Here is a 12,338-nt window from a genome sequence, read left to right as displayed (position 1 = left end):
AATTTTTGATGACTTCTGATCTTGTACTTAATGTCTTTGCATTTACTGTATTTTCACCTGAATCACGAAGACAGTACGTATGAACTGAATTATTGCAGCATAAACAAAGACATAAAAGTTACAACTGCATTGTCTGTAATTTTAGATTAAAAAATAAAGTTTAGAAAGTGACAATTTTAGCAAAAATCAGAAAAGGTGTCTCTCAAAGGTGCACTGAGGATTATTGCAATGTTCATGGCAATGATACCTTGGATAATAGTTGCTCTGTTATTTTATTTTAATCTAAAAGTTTGACAAAGTTTTGCACTCTAATGTTCTATTTACATTCAGTCGGTATTGTTTATGTGGTTCATTCCGTTTTTCAACGTTGACTAAGGAATTGTCTGCTACTTTTTAACTTTAGACATTTACACAGAAGCCCGAACACTTTCCCTACTTCTTCAAGTGTATTTTGAATGCGTCTCTTGCAAAAGAAAGTAATCTTACATTACGTGAGCAAACTGTTCTACTGGTCTTTCTTGATCATTGCTTTAACAGCTTGGTAAGTTTAAATATGAAACATTGAAGTGATTTAGGTTATCAGTTCCTTATTCTTTGTCTTAACACTTGCTCCTTTGAGTTCCAGTAACATCGTTTTTAAGTGAGCATGGGCACTCTGATATGGAAGAGATTTTATTCATTTACTTCATAGAGCTTGTAAACAGAATGCAGATTTTGGTTATTGTACTTTAAGTTATATAAAAAAAAATTGTGCACAGCAAAAACGACACATTCCTTTTACCTAAAGCTGAAGTGTACTTTATAGCCACTTCCATCCAACTAGACCTTTTGACCTGTTTCTAATCTCTTTTGAAGACCAGGCTGTTTGAACTGTAATCTCGCTTTGAGCAAATAAATAATTCTATCTATGCTTTCTGGCCTAGCTCAGAAATGTGCACTTTTGTCATTTGTATGAAAACAGGAATTGTGGATGTTTTCAGGTCAGGCATCATGTCATGATCATTTAGCGGAGCTGGAAAATAATCAAAGATAAAGAAATTTTAAGATGCAGCAGAAGCAGTGGAGCAAAGAACAAAAGGGAAGATCTGTGATGCAATGGAAAACAGTTGAGATTATATGTTGGCGAAAAGCAAATGCAATGGAGCATGTGAAGGATTAAAAGGAGACGCAAATGTGATTAACAGAATCTTTAACTGAAATTATTAATGGCACAATGAGACCACTCCAGAGCATTCAAACTGTACATAACTGGCTTCATTCCTGCCACATATTTCCTTGAGAAACTATTTTTCAGAGTGGAGGCCGAGTTTTAATAATTTTACCTGTTCTTTTCATCTTAGAAATGATTGTTCAAGTTGTAGAGTAGTTGAGCAACTGCTCTACAAGTTGCACAAGTTGATTAACTCTTAAATTATCACGCTGTCCAATATGCAACTTTGCAACGTTTTCCTTTGGAATTTGAGTTGGGTTTTGAAGTTAGAGACTGGAGATAAAATGCAGGTGCTCTCCCACCATTTGATTAGAACTTGATGAAAATGATGGGAGAGCAACGACATTTTTATCTAGGGTCTCCAACTTCAAGGTTTTTTTTCACCTTGCTCTTTGTGCATTGTGGTTTAAGCAGCCAGTGCGTAAATATGGATTTCACTTGTCTTTTTGTCATTTGAATTCTGTAAGAAGGATTTTTAAAAATATCTGTAAAAACTGTAAGTATTGAATTTGTAAAGATCGTAAGAACAAAAGTTCCGTATATAGTTTTGGGATCTAGGTGATACTGTACTACGCCAGAAGGGGGCCTCAGCTGAGCATGTTAGTTCACTTCAGACGTGTACTTTTCACGGCAGGTCTTCTCCTCAGAGATAAGAATTGAGAATCACCTTCACTATAGATAAATGACATAAAAAGATTTAGAGGAAGTATTTTGTGAAGATATTCTTTTCTCTAATATCAAGCATTTTTTTGTGGGAAAACTCATTGTAGAACAATTTTTAAAAGAAACTTTGGGTTGATAAAATTGGACAAACTATTTCTGTTCTTAATATTTTCTATAATAAGAATAATAATTTTGTTGAAACTTAATATTTATGTTGCATATTTAATACTTACTTATCTATACAGCATTGTTTCCAGCAATGTCAGTTTCATTGTGAGCATGATTTTAGCCTGTGAATTATCTTGGTATCTTCCAACAGGAAGTGGATCTAATTCGAGAGCAGGTGCAGCGGCTTATTTCTCTTCCAATGTGGATATGTTTGGTCTCGGTAAGTACTGTGACCATTCAAAATTTCCTTAAAGGTATTAATGCATGTTGGTAACAAACATTTTTGTTGAGATATCAAACAGAGCTTCACATTATCTTTCAGTAAATACTCCTTGACACTTTTAAACATGGTTAGATATTGATATCTTAGTTTAGCGATACAGTGTGGAAGCAGGCCTCCCCAGTCCACCAAGTCCGCTCCGACCAATGATCACCCACCCATACACTAGCTCTACCCTACACACTAGGGGCAATTTACAACAAACCTGCATGTATTTGGAATGTGGGAGAAAACTCACGCAGTCACAGGGAGAACACGCAAACTCCGCATAGACAACACCCTTGGTCAGGATCGCACTGGAATCTGTGGCGCTGTAAGGCAGCAACACTACCACTGCGCCATTGTGCTGTGAATAATGTTTCTTATAAAATATGGATCTAAGACCAGGGTAACACTATGCTGCCTTTTAACTTTTTCTCTATTTTGTAATCAGTCACGCCTTGAACATGAACTGAAAAAGACACCAAAGTTGAGGAAATTCTGGAATATGATCAAGAAAAAGGAAGAGAAAATGGATGAAAAAAACAAAGAACAGTATGTATTGTAATCAATGGCTATTTTGTTGTTTATGTTTTCCAATTCGCAACTTTTTGGGTTGACAGTCACTGCAAGTGTTGCACTTTGGGATGTCAAATCAGGGCAGGATTTATACAGTAAATGGTAGAGCCCTGGAGAAAGCTGTATAACAGCGAGATCTGGGAGTACAGTTGCATTCTGCTCCATAAAAGTCTTGCGTCAGGTGGACAATGTGGTGAAGAATATTGTGAAGAAACATAGAAAATAGGTGTAGGAGGAGGCCATTCGGCCCTTCGAGCCATTCATTGTGATCATGGCTGTGAATGGCGGAGTATTGAGTACAAAAGTCGGGACATCACGATGCAGCTGTTGGTGTTGTTGGTGAAGTCACACTTGGAGTACTTATGCAGTCCTGCTTGCCTAGCTATAGGAAAGATATTATTAAGGTGGCAAAGATGCAAAAGATATTCACCAGAATATTGCCCGGGCTTGTGAGCTTCAGTTATAAGGAGAAGTTAGATAGGCTGGGAATTTTTTCTTGGGGAGCATATGATACCGAGGGATGGCCTTACTTATGTTTATAAGATCATGATAGGCACAGATAAAGTGAACACTCACAATCTTTTTCCAGGGTAGAGGAATCAAAAATTAGACGGCTTACGCTTAAAGTAGAGGGAAGAGACTTGAGAGGGACCTTACGGGTGCAAATTTAGCACTCAGATTTATATTTGTATTTGGAATTTGTATTTGTATCTCGACCTATTCACCAAGTTGGGTGGCATGGACAAGGCGGGGTGAAGGGTCTGTTTTCATACAGCTCCATGGCTCTATTTACCTCTCTGAGCTCACTTTCAAGATGTTTAAAGCAGGAAAGTTTGTTTTTAGAACATGCAGCTTTGTGAAGTCAGCATTTGCATAGGCGGCGCGGCTCTGGCCAGCAGCGGCCTCTGCAGCCTGATTATTTTTTGTCTGTGTTTTTATGTAGTTTTTGTTATTTTTGTTGGGGTGTTTTTGGGGGAAGGGGGGGGGGAAACTTTTGAATCTCTCCCTCTGCACTGGAGACCCGACTAGGTGTCGTTGAGGGCAGGTGCTGCTGCTGCTGCTGCCGATGCCTGCTGCTGATGCGAAGGCTGGCCTCTTTTCGGGGCTCGAACGGCGACTCACCCCGCCCGTTGCGCGGAGCTGGACCGCCGAAAAAGACAATTCTGCTCTCTTGTCCGCGGCTCCCTGGAGGGAGACCGATCAGCAAATTCCTTCGCCGTTTCGCACCACCCGGCGTGGAATGGCCACGGGCATTCGCCATCGCCAGCCGGGGGCTTTGAGGTTGACTCTGACATCGGGGGGGGAGAGTGCAGTGGAGAGATAAGTTTTTTTTGGCCTTCCATCACAGTTATGTGATGGATGTTTATGTTAAATGTAATTATGTTGTGTCTGGGGTCTATTTGTGTGTAATGTATGGCTGCAGAAACGGCATTTCGTTTGGACCTCCAGGGGTCCAAATGACAATTAAATTGACTCTTGACTCTTGAAGTATACTGATATCCTTGTTTTTTATAAGGGCAGATCAAGAAAAACAATTCCTCTCTTGTCTGATCAGCAAATTCCTTCACGTTTTGAAATGCATTCCTCCTGCAGGTAATTGTTCATGAGCTTTTGTTGTTACTCTGTTTGTATTCTTTCTGTCTGAAAAAAATAATGACCACTTGCACAAATGCCAATGTTTTTTTGTTGAAGACGTGTTGCAGTTGTATTCTCGTGTCAGAAGAGTGAAATTTGGGGCACAATTAATACGGACAATAAATTGTGGTGAAATTGGATTCTTGTAGAAAAAGTGCTTGACCCCAAAAGGGTGCATGTCTACCAAGGGTGGGATCATGTGTTAGGGAGGAATTGCAGGGATCATTACAATTTCTGATATAAATAACGTGGACAGAAACGTAGATGGGTTGGTTAGTAATTTTACAGAGGACACCAAAATTAGTGAACTTGCAGACAGTGAGGAAGGTTGTTAAAGGATAAAGATCAATTTCAGATCTGGCAGAGAAAAAATGGCAGGTTAGGTTTAATCCTAGCCAGTGTGAAGCGTTGCACTTGTAAGGGGAAAGTGTATAGTTAGTGACAAGACTCCAAAAGCATTGATACAAAGGGATCATGGGGTCTCTCTGGCAACACTAGTAGAAGGAGTGGTAAACTATGGTATGGTATGCTGCTTTCATCGGCTGGAACAGTTCAGCCCTATTACAGGAAGGATGTGGAGGCTATTGTGAGGAGCTTTACCAGAATGCTGCCTGGATTAGAGGGTATTGGCTACAGTGCCCTCCGTACTGCTTGGAACAAAGACCCATCATTTATTTATTTGCCTCTGTACTCCACAATTTGAGATTTGTAGAAAAAAAACACAAAAAAACAGCACCTCATATTCCGCATGGGTTGCTTGCGTCCGGATGGCATGAACGTTGAATTCTCCCAGTTTTGCTAGCCCTTGCTGTCTCCTCCCCTTCCTTAACCCTCGAGCTGTCTCCTCCCATCCCCCCGCCCTCGGACTCCTCCTCCTCCCTTTTTCCTTCCTTCTCCCCCCCACCCCCCCATCAGTCTGAAGAAGGGTTTTGGCCCGAAACGTCACCTATTTCCTTCGCTCCATTAGATGCTGCTGCACCCGCTGAGTTTCTCCAGCATTTTTGTGTACCTTCCATCTTCCAGCATCTGCAGTTCCTTCTTGAACAAAATAATGAGAGGCATGGATGGGGTAGACAGTCAGAACCTTTTTTCCTAGCTGGAAATGTAAAGACTAGAGGGCATAGCTTTACAGTCAGTGAAGGAAAGTTGGAAGGTGATGTGCAGAGCAAATTTGTAACAGAGTGCTGGGTGCCTGAATGTGTTGCCGAGGGTGATGTTGGAAGCAGATACACTAGCGGCATTTAAGATGCTTTTAGTTAAATTATTGAATGTACAGAGAATGTATGGACATGGATCACATGTTGGCAGAGTAGATTAGTTTACTTTAGCATTATGTTCAGCACGAACATTGTGAGTCGAAAATCCTGTTCCTGTTCTATGAAGTGATTGATGCCGATCAATATTTTGCCTTATTACATTTGTATGTTTTTTACTTGTACTTAGGGTCAGCCAGCATGGATGTGGTTCATTATTGTGAGAGATTTGTTGAACTTATGATAGATTTGGAGGTGAGTCAATTCTGTTTGCATAATGGATGTACAAATAAATTCTAATTATTTGGTTATCAAATCTAATACTATTGTTTGACATGGTATAAAAACCTAGCAGTTAAGTTGCTGAACTGGCAGTGTGATATACTTCCATCTGAACTCCATTCTCCCACCTTCTATCCGTAACCTTTGACTCCCTTACTAATCAAGAACTTATCAATCTCCGCTCTAAAACTAAATTAACTACATTTACAGAAAATAGTCTCTGTAATAATGTCCTCCGGCAAACTCTACAAACGTTACCCAGTCTGGCCATCACATGACTTTTATCTGCCTCCTTAGTTCAGTACCAATTGGGGATGCACAATAAGTGTTGGCTTTGCCAGCAATTTCTACTTTCATGACCAAAAGCATCTAAAAAATAAAGGTGCCATTGATCTGAATATTAGGTTAACTCTGCTTAGAAATGGATTTTTCAATTTGGAATTGCAAAATAGGAAAGGTGATTAATTGATGTAAGGTGCGTCTAATTTGTAACATTTTAAATTTTATTTTAAAAGGCTCTCCTCCCAACACGACGTTGGTTCAGTACAGTTTTGGATGATTCCCATTTAGTCACCCACTGTTATCTATCAAATCTTGTCGAGAAGGAAAAGGAAGGACGACTCTTCAGTCAGGTGAGACATCACAACAAGCAAAAGTGCTCACTGTCACTTGTGATGGGAGAGGACTGTATGGTGATAATTTCCCAACAAGCCTCTTGACATCCTGGCAGTAAAGTAAACATTCTCCTTGTGTGTACTTGGGTTTCCCGAGTCATAGAGTTATACAGCGTGGAAACAGGCCCTTCAGCCCAACTTGCCCACACTTACCAACATGTCCCATCTACACTTGTCCCACCTACTCGCACTGGGCCCATAACCCTCTAAACCTATCCTATCCATGCACGTCCAAATGCCTCTTAAATGTTATGATAGTACCTACTAAATTTTAGGATAGTACCTGCAAACCCGTGCCCCGGTTTCTTCCCACATCCCAAAGACGTGTGGGTTTGTAGATTAATTGGCCTCTGTAAAGTTTCCCTAGAGTGCAGGAAGTGGATGAGAAAGTGGAATAATATAAAACTGGTATGAGCGGGTGATCAATGGTCGGCGTGAACTTGGAATGCCCAGGGGCCTGTTTCCAGGCTGCATCTCTAAACTAAAACTAAGGAAGTCACGCTTTAGTTGGTAGTGCTACAGTAAGAGAGGTTGTGGGATATATAATAGGAGCAGAATAAGACCATTCAGCTCATATAGTTTGCCGTCTACTCTGCCATTCGATCGTGGCTAATTCTCGTAAATGCCCTTTGAAATTTTGGGACACTTCATCAACCCGTTCGTTCAAGACACATTCTGCCGTAACCTTACTAAAACCCAACCGAATCCCGACCCGAAATGTCACTTTTCCATGCAATCTCCCCTGAGTAAAAATACCCAATGATCTTGGCACTTAATATGACTGTAATATGAATGATAAAATAAAATATAATACAGCTTAGGGCCTCTTGGGATCACAGCAAATGTTGAATCTGATGACAGTGTGATGCTGGCAGCATGGTGAGTTTCTATCCTGGTGTTTTCTCGGCTCTCAACAAAATTTTAATCATTGTTAAAAAAATAAGCTTAATATAGCTACAAAAATGATAATGCACTCTGATTCGCAGGGATTTTTTCCTAACTATTAGCTTTCCCCGTAACCTGCATGGAATCATCAAATCTGTGGCAAAAATTGTTGCTGCCTGTAACCCATAAAATCTAGGGCAGCTTCATCAGGGCAAGTGTACAGTGTGATGATGGCCTGAGTGGAGAATTGCCATGTGTTGACGATCAATATGAATCTGGGCAGACAATTCACCACAGTAGTGAAGGAACCCCTCAATACAGGACGTGAGACAATCAGCAACAAGATAGTCAGGGTGATCAGCTATTCACAATAAAGAATTTACACAGCAGACTAGATAATAAGAAGGGAATCACTGATCATTATACTGAAAACAAGCTAAGAATTAAGGGATAAATGTAATTATTGGAGACAAACTTAAAGCATTCATTTTTGTCCCTGACCCTCTTTATAATGCAAGCCTCCCTCCACCTCTCTGACTCCAGTCCCACACCCCTGTTGTATTTTTACTATCCCCCACCTGACTTTCCTCTTTCCAATCTGAAGAAAGGTTCCGACCAGAAATGTCACCTATCCAAGTTTGCCAGGGATGCTGTCTTACTTGCTGAATTACTCCAGCACTTAGTTTTTTCTTGGTAAACCAGCATTGCAGTTGCTTGTTTCTACATTCATTTTCATATATTTTTTAGAACGTTTCTGAGGAAATGAAATGACAGGAGTGTAAACTTAGCTTCCTTCGGCCTGGACATTCATTTATAAAGATTTATGACTTGGTACATTAAAATCTCGAGTCGCGTGTCATGAAATTAAGCTCACCATTTTTTAACAACTGAAATCATTCAAGTTGACATTAAAAATTGAAGTGAATTAAATACTTCCGAAAAACCCAAATTGCAGAGCAGGATACAACTGACAGTAACTTGCAGAATTGTTATTCTATTTATGTATTTGCTGCCAATTTTATAAAATATTCAAAGCATAAATTCCAGATGTCTACACACAAGAGATTTCTAATGTGTTGATTTTGTTCAAGTCACCCTGCATTGGCATTCTTCATAGATTTGACTTCTGCTTTGAGATCTAATTTAAATTTTTACATATATTTTACTTTGCATTTTATCTCCATTGCAGTTGAACATTTGGGGAGTTGTCAGAACTTTGACTTAACAAGAATTAATTTGCTTGTTTGCAGTTATTAGATATGTTGAAGTTCTATACTGGCTTTGAAATAAACGATCAGACGGGAAACGCTCTTACTGAGAATGAGATGACTACGATACATTATGATCGCATAACTTCGCTTCAGGTAAGAAGCAGCAATGTTTTTTTTGTGAGGTCTTCGTTTCAGAAGGTAACGTTTTCACTCCTTTTTCCAATGCGCAAAGTGAATGGTAAGATGCTAACATCAATTGATGCTTTTATCCAGAGAATAAAATAGACTGCATATCAGGTTTTCAAATTTGCTGGCAAGAAAAATACATGAATTATTTCTTCATATTTCTCGTATTTTTACATGAAACAGAGGGAGGCCATTGCTGTGCTGGCTCTCGGAGCAGTTCCAATTCCTCCACATTTTCCCCTGAATCCTGTTCTCTCATACAAACTTATCATGCCTCAATTCTCCTGCCCATGGGCATGGGGGGGGGGGGGGTGATTTACAGAGGAGGGAAACTTGGGGGATGAGTGACTCTACTTGGACAAGAACTCTCAGGACCAAATCAGTGATGTGCCAGCCTCAATACGGTCGCATAAACACGTTAAAAAAAACGATTTATTTTTGTTTTTGATAGCTAATATTTTAAATTTATAGTATGCCTTCTGTGGCCTTCTGTGTGGTGTACATTTGATTTTTCAGGCAGTTTTATTTTATATGTATTAAATGTTGGCACTTGATGTTGAATTTAAAGTTAATTTTTGATAGTTATTAGCTTTCGCTGTGGCATTGATGATGAGCAGTTTTTTAAATTATCTGGAAATTAACTGAAGCTAAGAGTTACACATTTCTGGATAATTTCAAAAAGCGCTCGTCTTCAATTGAGTGTTGGATATTTTCTCCACACTGAAATGTCAACATGTTCAGATTAGCCCCGAAGGGCATTTGAAATGAAGCCTGTATATAACACATGTAAAAACCTTAAAACTCTGTGTGAAGAATTTGTCGTTTTTATTGCTACATGATCATTGGAATATGAGAAATTCAGTAGATATTCGGATTAGGTCTGAAGGAATATAATGATTTACATTTCAGAGGGCAGCATTTGCTCACTTTCCAGAACTGCATGATTTTGCTTTGTCTAATGTGGCAGCAGTTGATACTCGGGAATCACTGGTGAAGCATTTTGGATCACTTAGGTAAGTGATTTTTAAATCCTTCAAGTGTCTGGAACGGCTTCTGCCTAACTTTGAGTTCAAATGATATAGCGTGATGTTGTTTTACAAAGATAGTCTTAATTATTCTGTGTTAAAACAAAGAACTGCAGATACTGGTTTACAAAAAAAGATACAAAGTGCTGGACTAACTCAGTGGGTTAGGCACCATGTCTGGAGAACATGGTCTTTTTAGTCTGAAGAAGGGTCCCGACCTGAAATATCGCCTATCTATGTTCACATATGCTTGCTGACCCGCTGAGCTACTCCAGCGCTTTTGTGCAAACCAGCATCTGCAGTTCCTTGTTTCTACTGTTAGATCAGCCACTTTGATGTTTTAGGTCAGGAGTCTTCTTCACACTGATTATGCCACTCATGAAGGATCCCAACCCGAAACATCAGCTATCCATGTTCTCCAGGGATGCTGTGTCTTTTTTCATATTTTTCCCCACTCAGCACCAACATGTTTTCTCCTTTTTCCAGTTCTAACCCAGGGTCTTCAACCTGAAATATTTATTCCGGTGTTTTGTTTTCTACAAATGTTGCCACAGATTTTACAGTATATTCTATTTTGATTTCAGGTTTTTGATTTTCAGGTACTATTACTACGATCCATTCAAACTACCCCTTGCTTTATTTCATCTTCCTTTTTAAGTATGCTCACATTCTTTCTTGCATAAGCAACTTTTACTTTAGTGCACCCATGCTCTCTCTCTTAACTGCTCAACCTGATAGCAAAGTTCCTCATTGTAACCGCTGCTAGGCTGTGGGCCGAGCATCAAAAATGTGTCTAGAAATCAGTTTTCGTGACCCAAGTCACCAAACTACATGACATTTTCCACAGATTTAGATAAAATATAATTGAGAAGGAAGTCATAACTCGTCAGTGCCAAACATTGCACATTAATTAATTAAACTAATTAGAAAATGAGATCGGGAAAATAAGCACCATCTAGTGGCCAATGCCCGTATTACACCATGGACAGCCTATTCCTGTGTTGCAGTCCATTTAAACTATATTATTATACCAATATGTATATATATGTGTAACCTGTAAATATGAATGTAATCACATATAATTAAGTATAATTATATTATATAAAAATAGTATGATGAATATAATTGTGAGTGTGTTTTTTTAATGACACTGTCGCAGAGGTCCTGCTCCTGAACCAGCCTAATTAATGGGTTAGGGTAGTTCTTGTGGGTTCCTCCCTTTACTGAACCCCACTGACTGCCAGTGTGCAGAGTGGGGGTGTCGGCAATAGTGGGACCGGGGCAGTGCCAGGCAGGCATGTTACAGTCGCTTTAATAGGAAATTAAATGAGACTGCAGCAGATGTCCCAGGTTTTAAGGGCTCATGAACCTGCCTAATTAAAGGGTCAGGACAAATCCTCTAGGTTTCCCCATTTACTAAACCCCGCTGACTGCCAAAGTGGGGAGAGTGGGGGTGACGGCCCTAGTGGGACTGGGGCAGTGTAAGAGACCTGTCTTATTTCTGATGTAAATGTCACATCCTGGCCAAGAATCAAATGCTCTGATGTTTACTCGATGAATATTCATTTTAAGCTACAATGAGCATATTTATGTTATAGACCCCCCCCCACCCCGATGGTGCCTTTGCAAATGAGGGCTATTACCTTTAACCTACAAGAACCCTAAAAGTGTGCATTGTTTATCTCTAGTTTGTGTGTGTGTGTCTGTGTATCCCTTTCAAACGTGTATCTGTGGATGTAAGTGTGTGTGTACGTGTGGATGGATGTATGTGTGCATGTATGTTTGGATGTGTACATGTATGTGCGTGTGAATGGATGTGTGTGCGGATTTATGTGTGCATGTATGTGTGTTTGCATGCATGGAAGTGTGCGTATGGATGGATGTGTGTGTGTGGATGTGCGTATGTATGTATGTGTGGATCGGTGAGTGGATTGTCGCAGTCATTCACCGGCACGCCATTATCATAAGTAATTCACTCATTGTTTAAATAATTTGACCAAATAAACAGTGAAACGATCCACATTAAAATAAAACTTTATATCATAATTTTTTTCCACAATTTATTTATTTTGTGTACTTTGAACCTTTACAAATGATGCAATGCGCTGGTAGGACATGCTGGTAGGTCAGTGTGCTCGACAGTTGCTGTTTGTTGACTATGACTTGTCATGGACCGAAGCAGTCTCTTTGGGGTCGGCTCATCTGCTTCACCATCAGGAACTGCCTCTTGAGGTGATTCACCTGCTTCAGGCTTTTCAGCGTCTTGAACTCAATTGAAAGAGGAAAAAGAAAACAGAAAAGGAATGAA

General features: G+C 39.7%; 1 protein-coding gene across 4 annotated transcripts in view; it reads left to right on the top strand.

Annotated features, from left to right (window-relative positions):
• aqr (aquarius intron-binding spliceosomal factor) overlaps window positions 1–12,338 on the top strand; it is a 69,871-nt gene that overhangs the window by 10,463 nt on the left and 47,070 nt on the right. For all 4 annotated transcript variants that reach the window (XM_055640690.1, XM_055640691.1, XM_055640692.1 and 1 more), the window contains exons 7-14: window positions 404–541; window positions 2,193–2,261; window positions 2,755–2,855; window positions 4,396–4,472; window positions 5,958–6,022; window positions 6,565–6,681; window positions 8,859–8,972; window positions 9,915–10,018. In XM_055640690.1, the coding sequence (XP_055496665.1) occupies window positions 404–541; window positions 2,193–2,261; window positions 2,755–2,855; window positions 4,396–4,472; window positions 5,958–6,022; window positions 6,565–6,681; window positions 8,859–8,972; window positions 9,915–10,018 (785 nt within the window). The remainder of the gene's footprint in view (window positions 1–403; window positions 542–2,192; window positions 2,262–2,754; window positions 2,856–4,395; window positions 4,473–5,957; window positions 6,023–6,564; window positions 6,682–8,858; window positions 8,973–9,914; window positions 10,019–12,338) is intronic.

Source organism: Leucoraja erinacea, chromosome 9 (assembly GCF_028641065.1).
Source record: "Leucoraja erinacea ecotype New England chromosome 9, Leri_hhj_1, whole genome shotgun sequence".
Taxonomy (NCBI): domain Eukaryota; kingdom Metazoa; phylum Chordata; class Chondrichthyes; order Rajiformes; family Rajidae; genus Leucoraja; species Leucoraja erinaceus.
The sequence above is the reverse complement of the archived record's forward strand: the minus strand, read 5'-3'. Positions and strand labels throughout refer to the sequence as shown.